Source organism: Protopterus annectens, chromosome 1.part0 (genome assembly GCF_019279795.1).
Source record: "Protopterus annectens isolate FY-2018-M chromosome 1.part0, PAN1.0, whole genome shotgun sequence".
In the NCBI taxonomy this organism is placed as follows: domain Eukaryota; kingdom Metazoa; phylum Chordata; order Ceratodontiformes; family Protopteridae; genus Protopterus; species Protopterus annectens.
The window spans coordinates 1,864,660,175-1,864,676,265 of record NC_056725.1 but is presented as its reverse complement, the minus strand read 5'-3'; the positions used below and the strand labels follow the sequence as shown (position 1 = coordinate 1,864,676,265).

The following is a 16,091-nucleotide window of genomic DNA, read 5'->3' as shown; positions in this document are numbered from 1 at the left end:
AGCCCGGGGAAAAAGGGCTTGATTGCCCTGGGGAGGTAGAGGCAGCCCTGGTGGAATGTGACTTGATGCCCTTGGGCACCGGTTTACCATGATGCAAGTAGCAGAAACTAATGCAGTGGCTTATCCACTTAGGTCTGCTTTGATATAGCCTTCCCCTCTGATCCTGCAGCAAATGCAACCAGTAGTTGCTCAGACTGAGATTTGGTCCTGTTTAAGTAGAATCTTAGTTGTCTGTGTATGTCCAATGAATGCAGAATCCGCTCCCCCTTGTTTTGCGGATTTGGGTAAAATATTGGCAGGTGAAAAGTTTGGTTAAGAGCCACAGTGGATACCACCTTAGGCATAAAGGAAGGACTGGTCCAGAGGGACACCCTGTCTGGGTAAAGTGTAATAAAAGGCTCCACAGCCATGAGGGCATGTCGTTCTAAACCCTTCTTGCTGAAGTGATTGCCAAAAGGAAAGCTGTTTTCCAAGATAAAAACTTTATATCTGCAGTAGCTGCTGGTTCAAAAGGAGGAAGTGTGAGTTTTTCCAGCACAAAATTGAGGTCCCTTGCAGGAGTTGGTGATCTTCTGGGAGGCCTTAAAGTTTTGGCCCCTCTAAGATACTGTTTTAGCAGAGGATGAGAAAAGATGGGAGACTCCATGTTGCAATGAGCAGAGATGGCAGAGGCATGGATTTTTATTGAAGAAAAAGATAGGCCTTTGTCAAGCATCTCAGTCAAGTATTGTAAAATCTGAGGAATATTTGGTTTTGCTGTGTCAGTTCCTTGTGCTTAGTTCCAAGAACAGAATCTCTTCCATTTATCAACATAAGATTTTCTAGTACTAGGCCTTCTGGATTCCAAAATGACATCCATCACAGATTTACTGAGAGGTGTTGTTTGAATAATTACATGATCAGCCATGCTGCCAGGTTCAGAGTTTGGAGCTGACTGGGCAGAATTTGATTGTTCTGCTGAGACAGCAGATGAGGTATTTGAGGCAAGTACCAAGGAGGGAGCTGAGACCTGTTCCTTAGAATCGGGTACCAGTGCTGGCGAGACCAGTCCGGAGCAATTAGGATAATTTTTGTTTTTTTCCTGTCTGACCTTTAGTAAGACCATGAGGAGAAGAGGCAGAGGAGTAAAGGCGTAAACTGATAGGGTTTTTCCAACTAAAGGATAGGGCATCCACTTTCCATGCCGGTCTGTGATAAGTCCTTGTGCAGAATTTTTCCAGTTTCTAATTTTGGGGAGAGGCAAATAGATCTATGTCTGGGCTCCCCCATTTCTGTGTTACCATGCTGAAGACTTGTGGATTCAGTTTCCAATCGTGAGGGTCCATAAGATTTCTGCTTTGGTCATCTGCCAGAGCATTTTGTTTTCCTGGCAGGAATTGAGCTTGAAGATGTACTTGTTAAGTCAAGGCAGTGTCCCACAATGCCATGGCTAATCTGCAAGGGGGGTAGGAATGTGTACCCCCCTGCTTGTTTATGTACCACATAACCGTGGTGTTGGCAGTCTATCAGTAGTGGTCCTGGATGAAGTAAGTCCTTGATAGGACAGGTAGCTTTCATCCTTCTGAGTTGGGAACTGCCGATTGAGAGCCCAGTGTCCGTTATTCTTAAAGTGTATTAGTTCTGGTTTAAGCACTTGGGCTTCAGGCCAGTTATTTTACATTAAGAAGGTTCGTGGTCTGCACTCTTGTGGGAGAAGAGGCTGGACTCTGCCCTTCTGAGCTGGGAATTTCTGGTTAAAGGTTTATAGTGCCTGAATATTTAAACTGTATCTTACTGAAATTGGTACACCTTGTTTGCTGTAGCATAGACTAGATCCAGGCTTGCTGAATCTAGCTTTGTTTATATGCTTGTTGTTTCTTTGCTTGTTATTTCCCTGGAACGTTAATTCCACCCAATACGGCTTCAGCTTCTGTGGATCACTAGTGATATCTGCATTGCTTACAGTACTTACTTCCTTTTTTCACTTGAAAGAAAGTTACTGTTTATCGTTTTTGCATTTAAGTTACCTGTAACACATTGCACTTAAGTTACCTGGCACTTGCTCACTAAAGCAATTATACAAGTCAGCACTAAAAATTAAAAGCACTACACCCTCACTCCCCACTGGCCCTTGTTTTCAGTTATAAAGGAATTCCCAATATTATTCTAGCATGTCCAAAGGTCAGTTGTCAATCTCCTCTCCGGTCCAGCTGGTGAATCTGGGAATCTTGAGGCAATGTTACAACTGCCTCATGTACACAGACAACCCTCTCTTCCTCCCAACAAATTCCAACACATGTGAGAGATGCAACCATATAGCCAAACTGGAGGCTAAGCTCTCTCAACTCAGTACTGGCATAACCAGTCAGGAGGAGAAGGAAACCACACTCACTACAATTCCAGTCTCACATAGACCTACCACGACAGCAAACCAAACACAATCAAACAAAAACATACTCGGAGGCTCTAAATAAAGATCTGCCTAAGCAGCAGAGACCTCCAAAGCAGACACCCAAGCAACCGCTACCCCAAAACAAAACACGTGCAAAACATCTCTCACAAAGCCAGTGTGCAGAACAGTCACAGCCCTCAAGACTAAACACACCTGATACACTTGCAATAGGTGACTATCGTCAGGCACACTTTGTCCCGCTCACCAGGCTGAACAAGGAGAGGGTCACGGTGAGCAGTCTGTCGGGCGCTAGGACCCGCCACATAACACAAGCACTCAGGTCACTCCAAGGCAAGTACAAATATCACTCAGTCATTGTCCATGCTGGTGTGAATGACCTGAGACATACCTCCCTGGACTACATGAAAAGAGACACAGGAGCTCTCTGAGCATGTAGCCCAGGCCGGTATGACCCTGACCTTGAGTAGCATCTTACCCTCACCAACAATGATGCCACAATAGGAAGACAAGATGATCAATTTCAACAATTGGCTTAAGTACTGGTGTCATTCAAAGGGGATCCAATGCCTGTCAGCTTAGGATGATATGCTCGACAAGCCACGATGCTTCGCTAGGGACAGCTTGCACCAGTCACCCCTGGGCTTTCGGATATTGGCAAAGGCTCTTGCTACCCCCATAGTGCCTTTTTTAGGCAAGGCTCAAAAGACAAGCCCACCTCCATAGGTATCACAAGGGATAAGAAACTAAGAGTAATGCTACTCAACGCCATAAGTCTAAACCTCAAGATACACGCACTCGAAACTCTCCTTAGCATGGAGAACATAGATATCTGTGCAGTAACAGAAACCTGGTTCAGGGCTCCCGAGAGCACCCCAGCACTACCAGGTTATACCTCATACCATGCTTTTCGGCCCCAAAACTTGGACCGAACCACAAAAGGAGGGGGAGTATCGATATTCATCAAAGATACGCACACCTACAGGTTGGTGGCAAAGCACGAAGCATCAGAGATGTGTAACTAACACTGGGTAAAACTGCCTTCCAGTTTATAGTCTGCTACAGACCACCCTCCCAAACCCAGGAACCCCACTCGGCCTACCTGAGAACACTGGAAAATATGAAGGTCTCTCCAAACACCATTATATTGGGCAACTTCAACTACCCAAACAGACTGGGAGCATTACTCTAGCTCCAACACCCTAGCCCAAAGGTTCCTAGAATTTATAAACTCAAATGCTATGGAACAACTTGTTACCACTCCCACAAGAGGGGAAAACATACTGGACCTGATCATCACCAACATGGGGACTCTATGCTCCAGACCAGAAGTGTATCCCTCACTGGTAAGATCAGACCATAAACTAATCTCGCTGGATATTCATATCCCGACCCTACCCCCTGCCCAGAAAATCACAGTGAAAAACCTCTCTAAAGCAAATTTCACACTCCTCAAAACTGAGGTGGAATCCTTCAAAGCCCCCGGGCCTGTGGAAAATACGGCCCAGACCGCAGAATCCTTTATAAACGCATTCTATGAACACCTTCAGGAATGCATGGATCATGCAATCCCAAATAAAACCAAGACCCAATCCTCCAAAGGCAGGCCTGTCTGGTGGACCCCAGCCATAAACAAACTATACAATAGAAGGAGGAAGCTACTAAATGATAGAGCAAAATCCCAAAAAGGGAAGGCATCACTGATCAGTATTAGCAAAAAACTACGGGCACTCATAAAATTGTCTAAGGCCAGCTTAGAGAGAAAAATTGCACAGGACACTAAGGATAATCACAAGGCTTTCTTTAGTTATGTTAGGAACCTGGGTGGTAATCCCCAGATATGCTCAGAATTAGTCCAAAATGACAAAAAATACACTGAACCCACAGACATTGCCAACATCCTAGCTGACAGGTTCAGCGCAACCCCCCCCCCCACCCCCACCAAAAGGGAAAATATCTATCCCAGCAGAGTGCTGCCCCCGTGACATCTCAGATGCTCAGGTAAGAGCAGCCCTCTCCAAAGCAAAAAACACAGCATCAATGGGACCAGACGGTGTCGGCTCGTCCTACATGAACTCCAAGAAGAGCTAAACCCAAACATAAAACTACTGTTCAATCTCAGCCTTACTACAGGATATGTGCCCAAAGAGTGGCGTACAGCAACAGTGGTCCCTCTCCATAAAGGTGGTACCTCAACGGACCCTGGAAACTATCGCCCCATAAGCCTGACTAGCTTGGTCTGCAAAGCTATGGAAAGGATCATCATGGACCACATAAAGATATTGGGGACCTACAGACACTGGATCCTACCCAGTTCGGCTTTAAGGGCAGATCCTGCCTCTTAAACCTGGTTGATTTCTTTGAAACAGTCACCAAGGCCATTGACAAGGGGAAGGTGGTCCACACAGCCTACCTGGATCTCGCAAAAGCCTTCGATACAATACCCCACTCGGGCATTATAGATAAGCTCACCAGCTTAAATATAAACCCCTATGTCACTAGATGGATTGCAAACTGGCTCAAGGACAGAACCCACATGGTTAGAATTGCTGGAGCCATGTCAGACTCCAAACCAGTTACAAGTGGTGTCCCACAAGGCTCAGTCCTGGGACCTCTCTTGTTCGGTATATATTTCTCTGAGGTACAGGACAACACAGAAGGACTGTGGCTGACCAAGTTCGCAGATGACTGCAAACTGGGCGCCATAATAGACTCTCCAGCCGACACAAGCATCCTCCAAAAGTGCCTCATAGAAACAGACAACTGGTGCCAGAGCCATGGCCTCAAGCTAAATGCCAAAAAGTGTATAGTCATCCCCTTTGGCAAAAACAAAGTGCCCACAAATTACCACATGGGTGGTAATCCATTAAGTACAGAAGAAGTAATTAGGGACCTGGGGACCCAAGTTGATAGAACTCTCTCATTTGACAACCACGTGGCCAAAGTGGTTAGAAAAACATTTTATATAGCCCACCTAATCATGAAGGGATTCACATTAGATCAAGGGAGGTCATCGTGCCTCTTTACTCATCCCTCATCAGGCCCATAATTGAGTACAATGCCCCTTTTGGGATGTACCTTACCAGACACCTGCAGCAACTGGAAAGACCCCAAAAGTACCTCACCAACAGGATCAAAGGGCTCAGATGCCATATGCTGCCCAGTTAAAGAAACTCCAGCTCTACTCAGTGGCATACCGCCTGCTCAGAGGCGATTTGTGCCTGACGTATAAAGCCATGTCCAACCCGGAATTAATGGACATGCTGCACCTCAGAAAATCCAAATCCCATAGAGCTACGCGCTCGAGAGACTTGAACCTCAGCACTGAAATAAATAGGACATGCTGGAGGGACAGATTCATAACCCAGAGGCTCCCCTCACTCAGGAATAAAATCCCAGTCCAGGTTAGGCAGAGTCCCTCATTGACTCTCTTCAAGAGGAATCTTGATGAGTGGGTGGGAGATCGTAGGTTTACCCAGTTGATCACTTCTGTGTCACTGTTAGACAGAGGCACAGTATACTAACCTCAAAAAAGGGCATAGCAAAATAGATTTAAAATGGGTGGCGAAAGCCAAACACATTCTGGCTAGGCTTATAAATGCCCTAGGGCAGATAGCCTAGTATGAACCTATGAAGGCTGTCAGGGCATTCTGACCAGCTAGCATCTCTTTCTGGTTGATCTGTAGATGCATTTGTTTTGGGGTCCATATGCCCTGAATGCATCTCCCCGCCAGGTAGGCCCCCCCAAGCATAGTCTGATGCGTCTGTAGTTATTGTTTGGGTGGCAGGGGGTAGAGTGAATGACTGTCCCTAGTTTTGGTGACATGTCTCTGCCCACCAAATAAACACCTGTTGTAGGCAGGGAACGAGAGGAATCATTGTTTCCAGACTGTGACAATGTTGACTCCATAAACTTTTTAGATACCACTGAAGTTTCCTCATATGCAGTCTTGCATATGGAATTAGTAGAATGCAGGATGCCATGAACCCCAAAGCCTGCAGAATTTGTCTTGCAGATAACTGTTTTTTTGTTGCCAACTGTTTGAAGTATATAGTCAGTTGCCTTTGTCTGGCATAAGGTGAGCCATCTGGACAGTTGTATTCAAGCTTGCACCCAGAAATGTAATTTTTTGAGAGGGTACCAGTTGTGATTTCTTTCCGTTTACTGTGTACAATAGGCATGTTAGAAGCCTTTTTACAAACGCCAGATGTTGAAGAATGTCCTTGTTTTCTGCTTGAATGAGACAGTCGTCCAAGTAAGGATAGATTTGTATGCATCTTTGTCTGCAAAATGCAATTACTGGTGTCAGGCACTTTGTAAAGACCCTGGGCGCAATAGATAAGCCAAAGGGCAGTGCAGAGAAATGGTAATGCATAAAACCTGCCTTGAAGCGGAGGTATCTTCTGCACTATCTACTATTGGGATATGCAGGTATGCCTCTTAAGTCTAGAGTCACTAACCAAGCGTTTTTGCCCAGCATGGGCAGTAGCTGTTGTAAAGTCAGCATTTTGAAGTTTGGAATGTCCAAGAACGTGTTCAAAATCGCTAAGTCCAGTACTGGATGCCAGGCATTGTCTTTTCTGGGTACCAGGAACAGTCTTGAATAAAAACCGTGTCCTTTTTCCTATTCTGGTACTGGTTGAATAGCCCCCATTATCCATGAGGGACGTAACTTGTTTCTGAGCCTCTGCCCATTGATTTTGTGGCAGATCTGGCCAAGCATTTGGAATTGGCAAAGTATGGAAATGAAATCTGTACCCCTTGGATACTATGTTTAATACCCACTTGTCCTGGGTAATCAACTGCCAATTTTGAGCATGAAGTCCTAATTCCCCCCTCAAGGGGGCTGCCAAAAGATAAGTGCTTGGTGATGGAAGAGGGAAGTCATTGAGACTGCTTACTGTAGGGTTGTGCTTTGTTTCCTCCAGATTTGGAGGTAGAGGCACCCCATTGCTTTGACCTGTAAGAACCCTGTTATTGGTATCTAGGTCCTTTTGAGCGCCTGGATTTGCTTTGAGAGGCTCTGTTGGGACAAAGGAAAGAACCAGTTTTTAGTAGTCAGTGACTACTGAAAACAGGTGGCTGCACTTGTAAGAAATCTTTTACAGTTTGCATAGATTTAGCTTTGTCTTCCATTTTCTTTAAAACCTCTTCTGCCTTATTACCAGAGCATCATGCTGTTAAGGCGCATCTAACAATTTAGCTTTAACACGATCAGGCCGATTTTGCTCCTTGAGCCAGGCATGCCTTCTAATCACAGATCCAGTAACTGCGGCCCTGCAAGAGGCCTCCAAAGAATCAAAACCACATTGCAAAGTATGCTTTCCAACCTGTTCTGCTACATGCAATAATTCCTGTAATTCTTTATTTTCCACACAGAAAACATCATCATTTTCTGTTTCAACACGCCCATAACATGCTTTTGATATTTAAGCATATGAAACTGGCAGTTTAAGGCCCTAATTGCCAAGGTTGCAGATGTTTAAACCTTCTTTCCCCATCTATCCAGCGCTCTGGAATCTCTATCAGAGGGGGTAGGATTTTTGGCTGTAGAGGCCTTTACATCCTTGGGACCCTGTGAGATAGTTTCAGGATCAGCAGCAGGATTTTTGAATAGGAATTTGTGGGAGTCAGGAACCCTGTAATATCGGTCTGGCTTACTAGGCGCCGGAGGTAGGGAATCGGGACTCACGCTAGATTCTGAAAACATCAACAATGTCTAATACAGGAGAGGTATGGCCAAAGGCCTATACTGAGGAAGAAGGAAATCCCTAAGCCTCTTTTTTGATTCAGAGAAAATCCTGACTCTCCCAATGAAAATGTTACCTTAAAGTATGCAGGGTTTCTCCAAAAGAATAATCCTCAGGAGGAGATGCAGATGGAATGGATTCTTCTGCATCTGAATCCTCATAGAGTGGAATAGAAAATTCCTGATCAGAAGAAATAGAAACCTGATCTGAAGATTCATAATCAGTGTCTTGCCTAGGCCTCTTAGCAGGGGGGGGGGGGGGTTGAGAACCCCTGATAAAGGTAATTAAGTCCTCAGCCATTTTGATCATCTGTTTTTTTAGGCATAGGGGCCTGAGCACATGGCTCACGAGTAGGTTTTTTAGACTTTGTAGTTGATTTTGTTTTTGTAGCTGGCGTCGGTTTTATATAAAAATGTTGAGGCCTGAAAACACCCTCAGAAGCCGGTGCCTGCTCAGTGGCTCCAGATCCCATCCAAGGGAGAAACATCCGCAGGTCCAATACTTTGAGAATCACATGGCATACTGGACTCTGCATGGGTCTCGGTAGAGGCCTGCGACTCAAACGTAGTGGGTATCAGGGGCTGCGAAAGCACCTCACCGAGTACCGGCAAACGGCTTAGGAGAAGCTTAGTCTGTTTGGGACCTCGACGGTCTGTCTCTTTCTTTGCGTTTTTTGTGTACTGAGGTAGTCGGATTGCTATCAGACAACATTTCAGGGTAATTAAATCCAGATCCAAAATATTTTGAAGCAAAAATAAACAGACGCTTAATAGTGCATTGGTTAAATCTAGCACAAAACCGACAGCAAGGCGCATTATGATCTGGGCCTAGACAAGGAATACAGTACAAATGAAAATCCTTATGGAGGTATTTGCTTCCAAGTAATGCAATTGTTAACTTTTACTAACATCAGTAAGGAGCAAGAAAAAGTTTCCCCAGTGGGGTACTTGGCTTTAATTGAAGACTGGTTCTGAAACTCGAAAGCGAAAATTTCATGAGTCTGCCGACCAGCACTTGCAAACTGCTTCTGCTTCGGGCACCGCGCAGCAGGAAAGACTGAATAAAATGGTGTCGGCTGCATGTTTTATACCCCTGACGTCATGGAAGAGGAGACAGCAACCGACGTAGGACCCAAGACTTTGATATTCAAGCCGACTGAGGGCAACCTGCCAGCAGATTACCCAAATGTAATGACTGCAACAATGAAACACGAACATCATCTAGGACTGCAACAGTGAATATACTCAAACATCTACATTTATAGCAAGTATAAACAACTATACTATGTTCATAATGTTTCACTGTTGCAGTCCTTACAAAATGGGTCTATTCCAAAAACCCAGGAAAGAAAACTAAAAGGGAGGAGGAACACTCACTGTTTAAAGGTTGGTAAGGATGCCCTGCAACACTGCAGGGGCAAAACCAGCCCTGGACTTAGAAAACAAGGGTAAATTCTAATATTTAGTGGAAGTGTGGACAGACGTCCAAGTAGCTTCTTCCAGGATGTCCCCAAGGACACCTCTTAAAAAGGCTGCGGAGGTAGATGCTTGCTCTAGTAGAATGGGTCCTAATAGACTGTGGAGGAACCTTGCCATGTTGTAAACAAGTGAATAAAACGAGGAATCAACTTAGAAATGGTCTGTTTAGAAATAGCTTTGCCCTGAGCTCCAGGAGCAAAAGTGACCCAACAAGTGATCTGACTTTTGAAAAGATTTAGCCCTGTCCAGGTAAAATCTAAGCTGTCTATATACATCCAGGGAATGCAGTAACCTCTACCCTTTATTCTGAAAAATAGGAAAGAAGGCAGGCAGGTGGATAGACTGGTTAAGAGTCAGGCTAGAAACCACCTTAGGAATAAAGAAGGTATTGGTTCGAAGAGGAACCCAATCCACATGGAAGATGATAAAAGGCTCTACTGCCATTAAGGCATGCAGCTCAGAAACTCTTCTAGCTGAAGTAATAGCCAAGAGAAAGTCAGTTTTCCAGGACAGAAACTTCAAATCTGCTGAGGCAGCTGGTTCAAAAGGAGACAGAGTACGTTTCTCAAGCACAAAATGAAGATCCCAATAAGGAGTAGGTGCCCTCCTGGGAGGCTTTAAATTGCTAGCACCCCTGAGAAACTTATCAAGGGATAAGAGAAAATGTGTTGTTCAAAGAACAAGGAGAAGAAATAGCTGAAGCATGAATCTTAACAGAAGAAAAAGAAAGCCCACCACTAAGCAAGCCTGCCAGAAAGTCCAGAATAAGAGGAAGAGAACACTGAGAAGGGTCTTCGCCTCTAGTCTGCATCCAAATGGAGAATCTTTTCCACTTATCTGCGTAAGATTTCCTAGTGCTAGGCCTCCTGGCCTCACGCAGGACCTCAACCACCTGTTGGGAAATGTATAAATTATGAGCCAGGTTGCCAAATGTAGAGTCTGAAGATGAGGATGCAGAATCCCCCCCAAGCCAAGAGATCTGGTATCAGGGGAATATGCCAAGCTTGAGAGTGGGAGAGACTGCGAAGTAGTGGGCACCAATGTTGCCTGGGGCCAGTCTGGAGTTATGATGATGGCCCTTGGTTTTTCACCCCTTATCTTTAACAGTACTCTGGGAAGAAGAGGCAGAGGAGGGAATGCAAAGATAGAGAACTGTGTCCAAGGGAAAGAGCATCCACTTTCCAAGCCTTGTCGTGATGATCCCTAGTGCAGAAGGTTGGACGAAGGTGGTTGATCGGAGATAAGAGATACACCCGGGGAGTGCCCCAACACTGAATGATGCGATAGAAGATGGTCTTGTTTAGTTGCCACTCGTGAGGATCCAGGACCTGCCTGCTCATCCGGTCTGCAGCCTTCCTGGAAGAAACTGAGCTATCAGATGAATGCCCATGGAAGCTGCCAAGGACCATAGTCTCATGCCTTGTCTACATAGGGGGTAAGAGTGAGTCCCTCCCTGCTTGTTGATGTACCACATGATTGTGATGTTGTCTGTCCTGACTAAGAGTACCAGGACAGAGAAGATGCTTGAAAGCCATCAAGGCCTGCTGGACTGCCATCAATTCCTTCAGATTTATGTGCAAATGAACCTGCTGATAGTTCCAAGTCCCCTGAATGCATCTGCCCTCTAGATGTGCTCCCCAAGCGTAGTCCGAAGAATCTGTGGTGAGTCTGGCTGGCAGGAGGTGGAGAGAAAGGCAGGCCTTTGTTCTGTGCACAGGCCATCGCCCACCAAAGGAACTCAGTCTGCAGGCAGGGAATCAGAGATGTATCAAGTCTAAATCCAGAGTGTGTTGACACCAAAGGTGTTTGAGGTAAGGATTTTCCTCATATGCAGTCTGGCATACGGAATCATCAGAATACGTGAAGCCATGAATCCCAAGGCTTGCAGGAATTGCCTTGCAGAGAGTTGGGTCATGCTTGACAAGTTCTTGAAATAATTCGAAAGATCCATTTGTTTCTCTTGATGGAGGAATACCATCTGGGCAGCTGTGTTCAGACTCGCTCCCAGGAATACAGACGCCCTGGTGGGTACCAATTTTGACTTTTCATTGATAGTGTAGCCTAAAGAGGTGAGAAGGTTCTTTACAAAGTCCAATTCCTTTAGAAGTTGCTCTGGAGAGTTTGCCTGAATAAGGCAGCCATCCAAGTAAGGGCAAACTTGAATGTTTCTTTGCCTGCAAAAAGCAATGACTGGAGCTAGGCATTTTGTACAAACTCTGGGAGCAGTAGTTAAGCCAAAGGGCAGTGCAGAGAATTGGAAGTGCCTGTTCCCCACCCTGAAGTGAAAGAACTGCCTGCAGCTTTCCCTTATTGGGATGTGCAGATAAGCTTCTTTGAGATCCAAAGTCACCAGCCAGGAATCCTTGGCCAGCATTGGCAGTAACTGCTTAAGAGTGAGCATTTTGAACTTGGGAATCAGAAAAGTGTTTAGAATGGCCAAATCCAAAATAGGGCGCCAGGTGCCCCTTTTTTGGGAACCAAGAAAAGTAGAGTAGAAACCCTGGCCTATCTGCAGTGTAGGAACTGGCTCTATTGCTACCAGGTTTAGCAAAGAAGACACTTGATGTTCTGCTTCTGCCCTTTGAAGAGGGGGAATATCTGGGTATCCTTGGAGAGTAGGGAAAGTATGAAAGGAGAACTCTTAGCTTTGGGATACTATTTTGAGCACCCATTTGTCTTCTGTGATGGTGTACCAGACATCTGCAAAAAAAGTGCTAACCTATCCCCAAAGGAAACCCTGGGTCCGCAGAGGCAGGCAAGGGAAGGCCAGAGTCATTGAGAATGTTTGCTTTGGGAAGTTTGCTTAGAACTCCCCGATTTTGAAGAGGAAGCCTGCCAGTGCATAGCCTTAGAGGGGTGGAAGTCTGTCCCCTCGAAGACCTGCAACTCCCTAGGCCTAGTGCAACCCTGCTTACTAGGGGTCAGGAAAAGTCCACTTTTTAGAAGGGTAATGTCTACTAAAACGAGGAGGCTGAACTTGCAGAAAGTCCTCAACAGTTTGCATAGATTTAGCCTTATCCTCCAACTTTTTCAACACCTCTTCTGCTTTGCTGCCAAAAAGATTGTCCTTGTGCAAAGGTACATCTAGTAATTTAGAGTTGACAAGCTCAGAAAGGATCTGTTCCTTGAGCCAAGCAGGTCTTTTAATAACAGAACCAGTGGCAGCTGCCCTGCAAGAAGCCTCCAAAGTGTCAAAACCACAATGTAGTGAATGTTTAGTGACAACAGTGGTAGAATTCAATAAATCTGCAAGTCCTTACTCTCCCATCAGGGAAGGATCACCAGCAATTTTAGCCTTAATGGCCTCCAGAATATGCTGCTGATACTTAAGCATGTAAAAAAGACAATTAACCGACCGAATAGCCAGGGTGGAAGAAGTACAAACCTTTTTATGCCATATATCCAAGGCCCTAGATTCCCTGTCCAAAGGAATAGGATTTTTAGCAACCGTGACCAACACCTTTAGGGCCCCGAGAAATAATCTCTGGATCAGCAGTAGGATTCTTGAAAAGGAACTGATGAGAATCAGGAACTCTATACCTGTCAGGCTTTCTGGGATCAGGAGGAACAGAATTAAGAGTTAAAGAATTCTCCATGAAAACAAACAACTTCCAAAACTGGAGGGATAGCCAAAGGCATATGCTGTGGCAAATCCAAGAATGCCCTAACCAGTTTTAGACTGAGGATAGTCTTGGCTTTCCCATTTTAAATGTTCCCTGAGTATTCAGAGCATCTCCAAAAGAAAAATCTTCTGGAGGGGAAGCAGAAGGGATGGAGTCTTCTACATCAGAATCCTCAAAATCAGAAAAAAGTTGAGAGTTTTCCTGATCAGCAGAGTTACTGGAAACCTCAGAGTCTGAGGCAGACAAAACTTCTGGGGACAATTCCCTAGCCCTCTTACATGGAGGTGGCAGAGAGCCCCTGATAAGGGTTATGAGATCACTAGCCATTTTAATCTGAGACTGAGGCATTTGAGGTGAGTCCTGCCCGTGCTTTGGAGTAGATTTTTGGATGGAAGGTCTGCTAAAAAGCCGGAGGGACTCAGGGAGGCCTAGCCACCACAGTAGTCTGAACCAAGGTCGGTCTGGATCTGGTCTCCAGGCAGAGAAGAGAGGCCTCAGAAGCAGACACCTGCTTAGCGGCTACGGATCCATCAGAGGCGGCGACTGGCGGAGTGTCGGAAGACTAAGCGTAAGCCTGTGGTATGGAGGACTCAGAAAAGTTGTCCGCAGATGTCTGCTGCTGAACAGTCGTGGACTGCAGGGGCAATGAAAGCGCCTCACCGACAACCGCTGGGCCGACAACCAACTTAACAGGGACATCATCGGCTAATTTGACCCTAGGCCCATCGCAGTCCTCATTCTTGTGCTTCTTAGGAACATCTGAATTTGGGAGACCAGAAGACGCCATACCGACGAACTCAGGCCAAACTCCGAAATGCTTGACCAAAATCATAATTCTACGGTATATGGTACGCAGGTTGGAAGAAGCACACAGAACACAATTAGGGACACTGTGCTCAAGGTCCAAACAAGTGATACAAAAGTAATGAAAATCACGGTGCAGAATCTGTTTTCCACAGACAAGACAGTTATTAACTTTCTCTGACATTCGTTAAAGCAAGAAAAAAAAAAAAAGAGGGTCCCCAATGGGGTACTTAATCTGAGGATGGCTTCATCCAAGCAGTCGGAATACAAAAGGAAGGTACTCTGCCGACTGGCACTCGTGCAAAATGCTTCTGCTTCGGGCTCCGTGGCAAGAAAGACTGAGGAAATGGTGTCTGCTGCCTTCCTTTATACCTGATGTTGGCCTTAATCTGAAGGCAGACTACATCAAATACAAAGGAATTTGGTATTCTGGCCGACTGCGGGCTACCGGAGGCCGGATAACCCATTTTGTAAAGACTGAAACAATGAAACAAGATGAATATCCTTGGCCTTCCTTGTCCTGGGGGGACCCTTTCTTTTGAGCCCTGTAGGACCAGATCTTGGATCACTTGAGGGATGAGATGCGTATTTTTTTTGGAGGGAGGAGAATACCTTTTGGGGCAGGTTTTTCCTTCCAAGTTATAAAAGTCCTTTTTCCACAACTGACAAAACCCAGTTGTCTGAGATTATTTGTTACCACAGAGGAAGACAGTGAGAGGCTGGCAGAAACAGTAAGATTGAGAGGGGTGTTTACACAGTCGCATGTTGTTAGGCCCGTCAGGAAAGAGCAGTCTTGGACAGCTTAAGAGGTAGGCCTGGAAGAAAAAAGGTTTCCTGACACCCTTCCTGAACTTGGAGGTGGAAGGTGTAGAGGGCCTCTTGACAAAACTTGGCTTAACAGGGTAGTTTCTATGAAATTTAGGCACTGGTGAAAAAGAAAATTGAGGTCTTGCAATTCCTTGCTCTTTTCCTGCAGTCTTTTAAACAATTCTGCAGACTGCTTTCCGAAAAGGAAGTTTGTCAAGAGGGGCATTCATAATCTCATTTCTGAAGTCATCTGGCAGAGGCTGTAGCCTGAGCCAGGAGTACCTACTTAGAACTGATGCTGATGCATCTGCAGCATCATAGCTGCATTTTATGGAATGTCTGGTGACTTGTGCAGCTAAAGAAAGATTAGACGCAACTTCAGATTTGGTAGGAAAATCTGGAATGGAAGACAGCAGATTCATGGAGCGAGAGACTAGGTCTAAGGTGTATTTGACCATATGCATTTGGTAATTGATGGCTGTAAATGCTAGGGTTAAATCTTCTTACCTAACCCGTCTGGTCTTTTACGGGCTTGTGGCGGAGACTCTGGAGTCTTGTAAGTTGAGACAAAAGCGCCTAAATATGCTGGGATTACAGGAGGAATAGCGGGAGAGGGCGAATCCATCTGCAGAAGGTCATAGTACCTCTTCTGTACTTCTGTCATCTGTGTGAAGTCTCATTTAAAATATTCCCTCATTTTAGAGAGTTTACCAAAGGTGATGTCCTCAGGTGTGGAATCACCCTCCAAAGAATCCTCGTCAGCAGAGCAGTATTCAAACGGGGAAGCCAGCTGCGAGGTATAGGACAGGGACTCACCTGAAGGAGTAGTCTTCCTCATGAAACTGTGGCAATGGGCCAGCAGAAGATGGCCTGGGGCTCAAGGCTGGAAGAGCTGCAGGAGTCTGATTAGGTAGGCTTCAGGGCCAGGAAGGCCTGAAAGACTGGGAAAATGCCTGCCAACTGAGCATTACTTCTGAGGGGGCGACAGGTGCTTAGAGTTTTGTTTCCTTTTTAGAGTTTGCATCTTAGGTGCTGGGTAGGTAGGTGAAGGCCTAGTGTCAGACTTCACCCTAGGAGTAGAGGCACCTTCCTTGGTAACGGGCAGTAACACCAGTCATTTGGGCGAACCTGGTCACCCCTCCAGACATCGGATGCTGACGCAATTGGTACCTCCATGGATGTGCAGGCTGGAGAAGCAAGGGCAGTGTCCAAAGTTGTACCTGAAGTCGCCAAGCCTAG

At 45.7% G+C, this 16,091-nt stretch overlaps 1 protein-coding gene across 1 annotated transcript in view; it reads right to left on the bottom strand.

Annotated features, from left to right (window-relative positions):
- The window catches only part of NUP155 (nucleoporin 155), a 1,504,248-nt gene that overhangs the window by 680,622 nt on the left and 807,535 nt on the right, over positions 1-16,091 (bottom strand). The window contains exons 22-23 of the mRNA XM_044069916.1: positions 2,987-3,002; positions 2,576-2,584 (exon numbers count right to left, since the gene is read on the bottom strand). Coding sequence (XP_043925851.1) covers positions 2,576-2,584; positions 2,987-3,002 — 25 coding nt within the window. The remainder of the gene's footprint in view (positions 1-2,575; positions 2,585-2,986; positions 3,003-16,091) is intronic.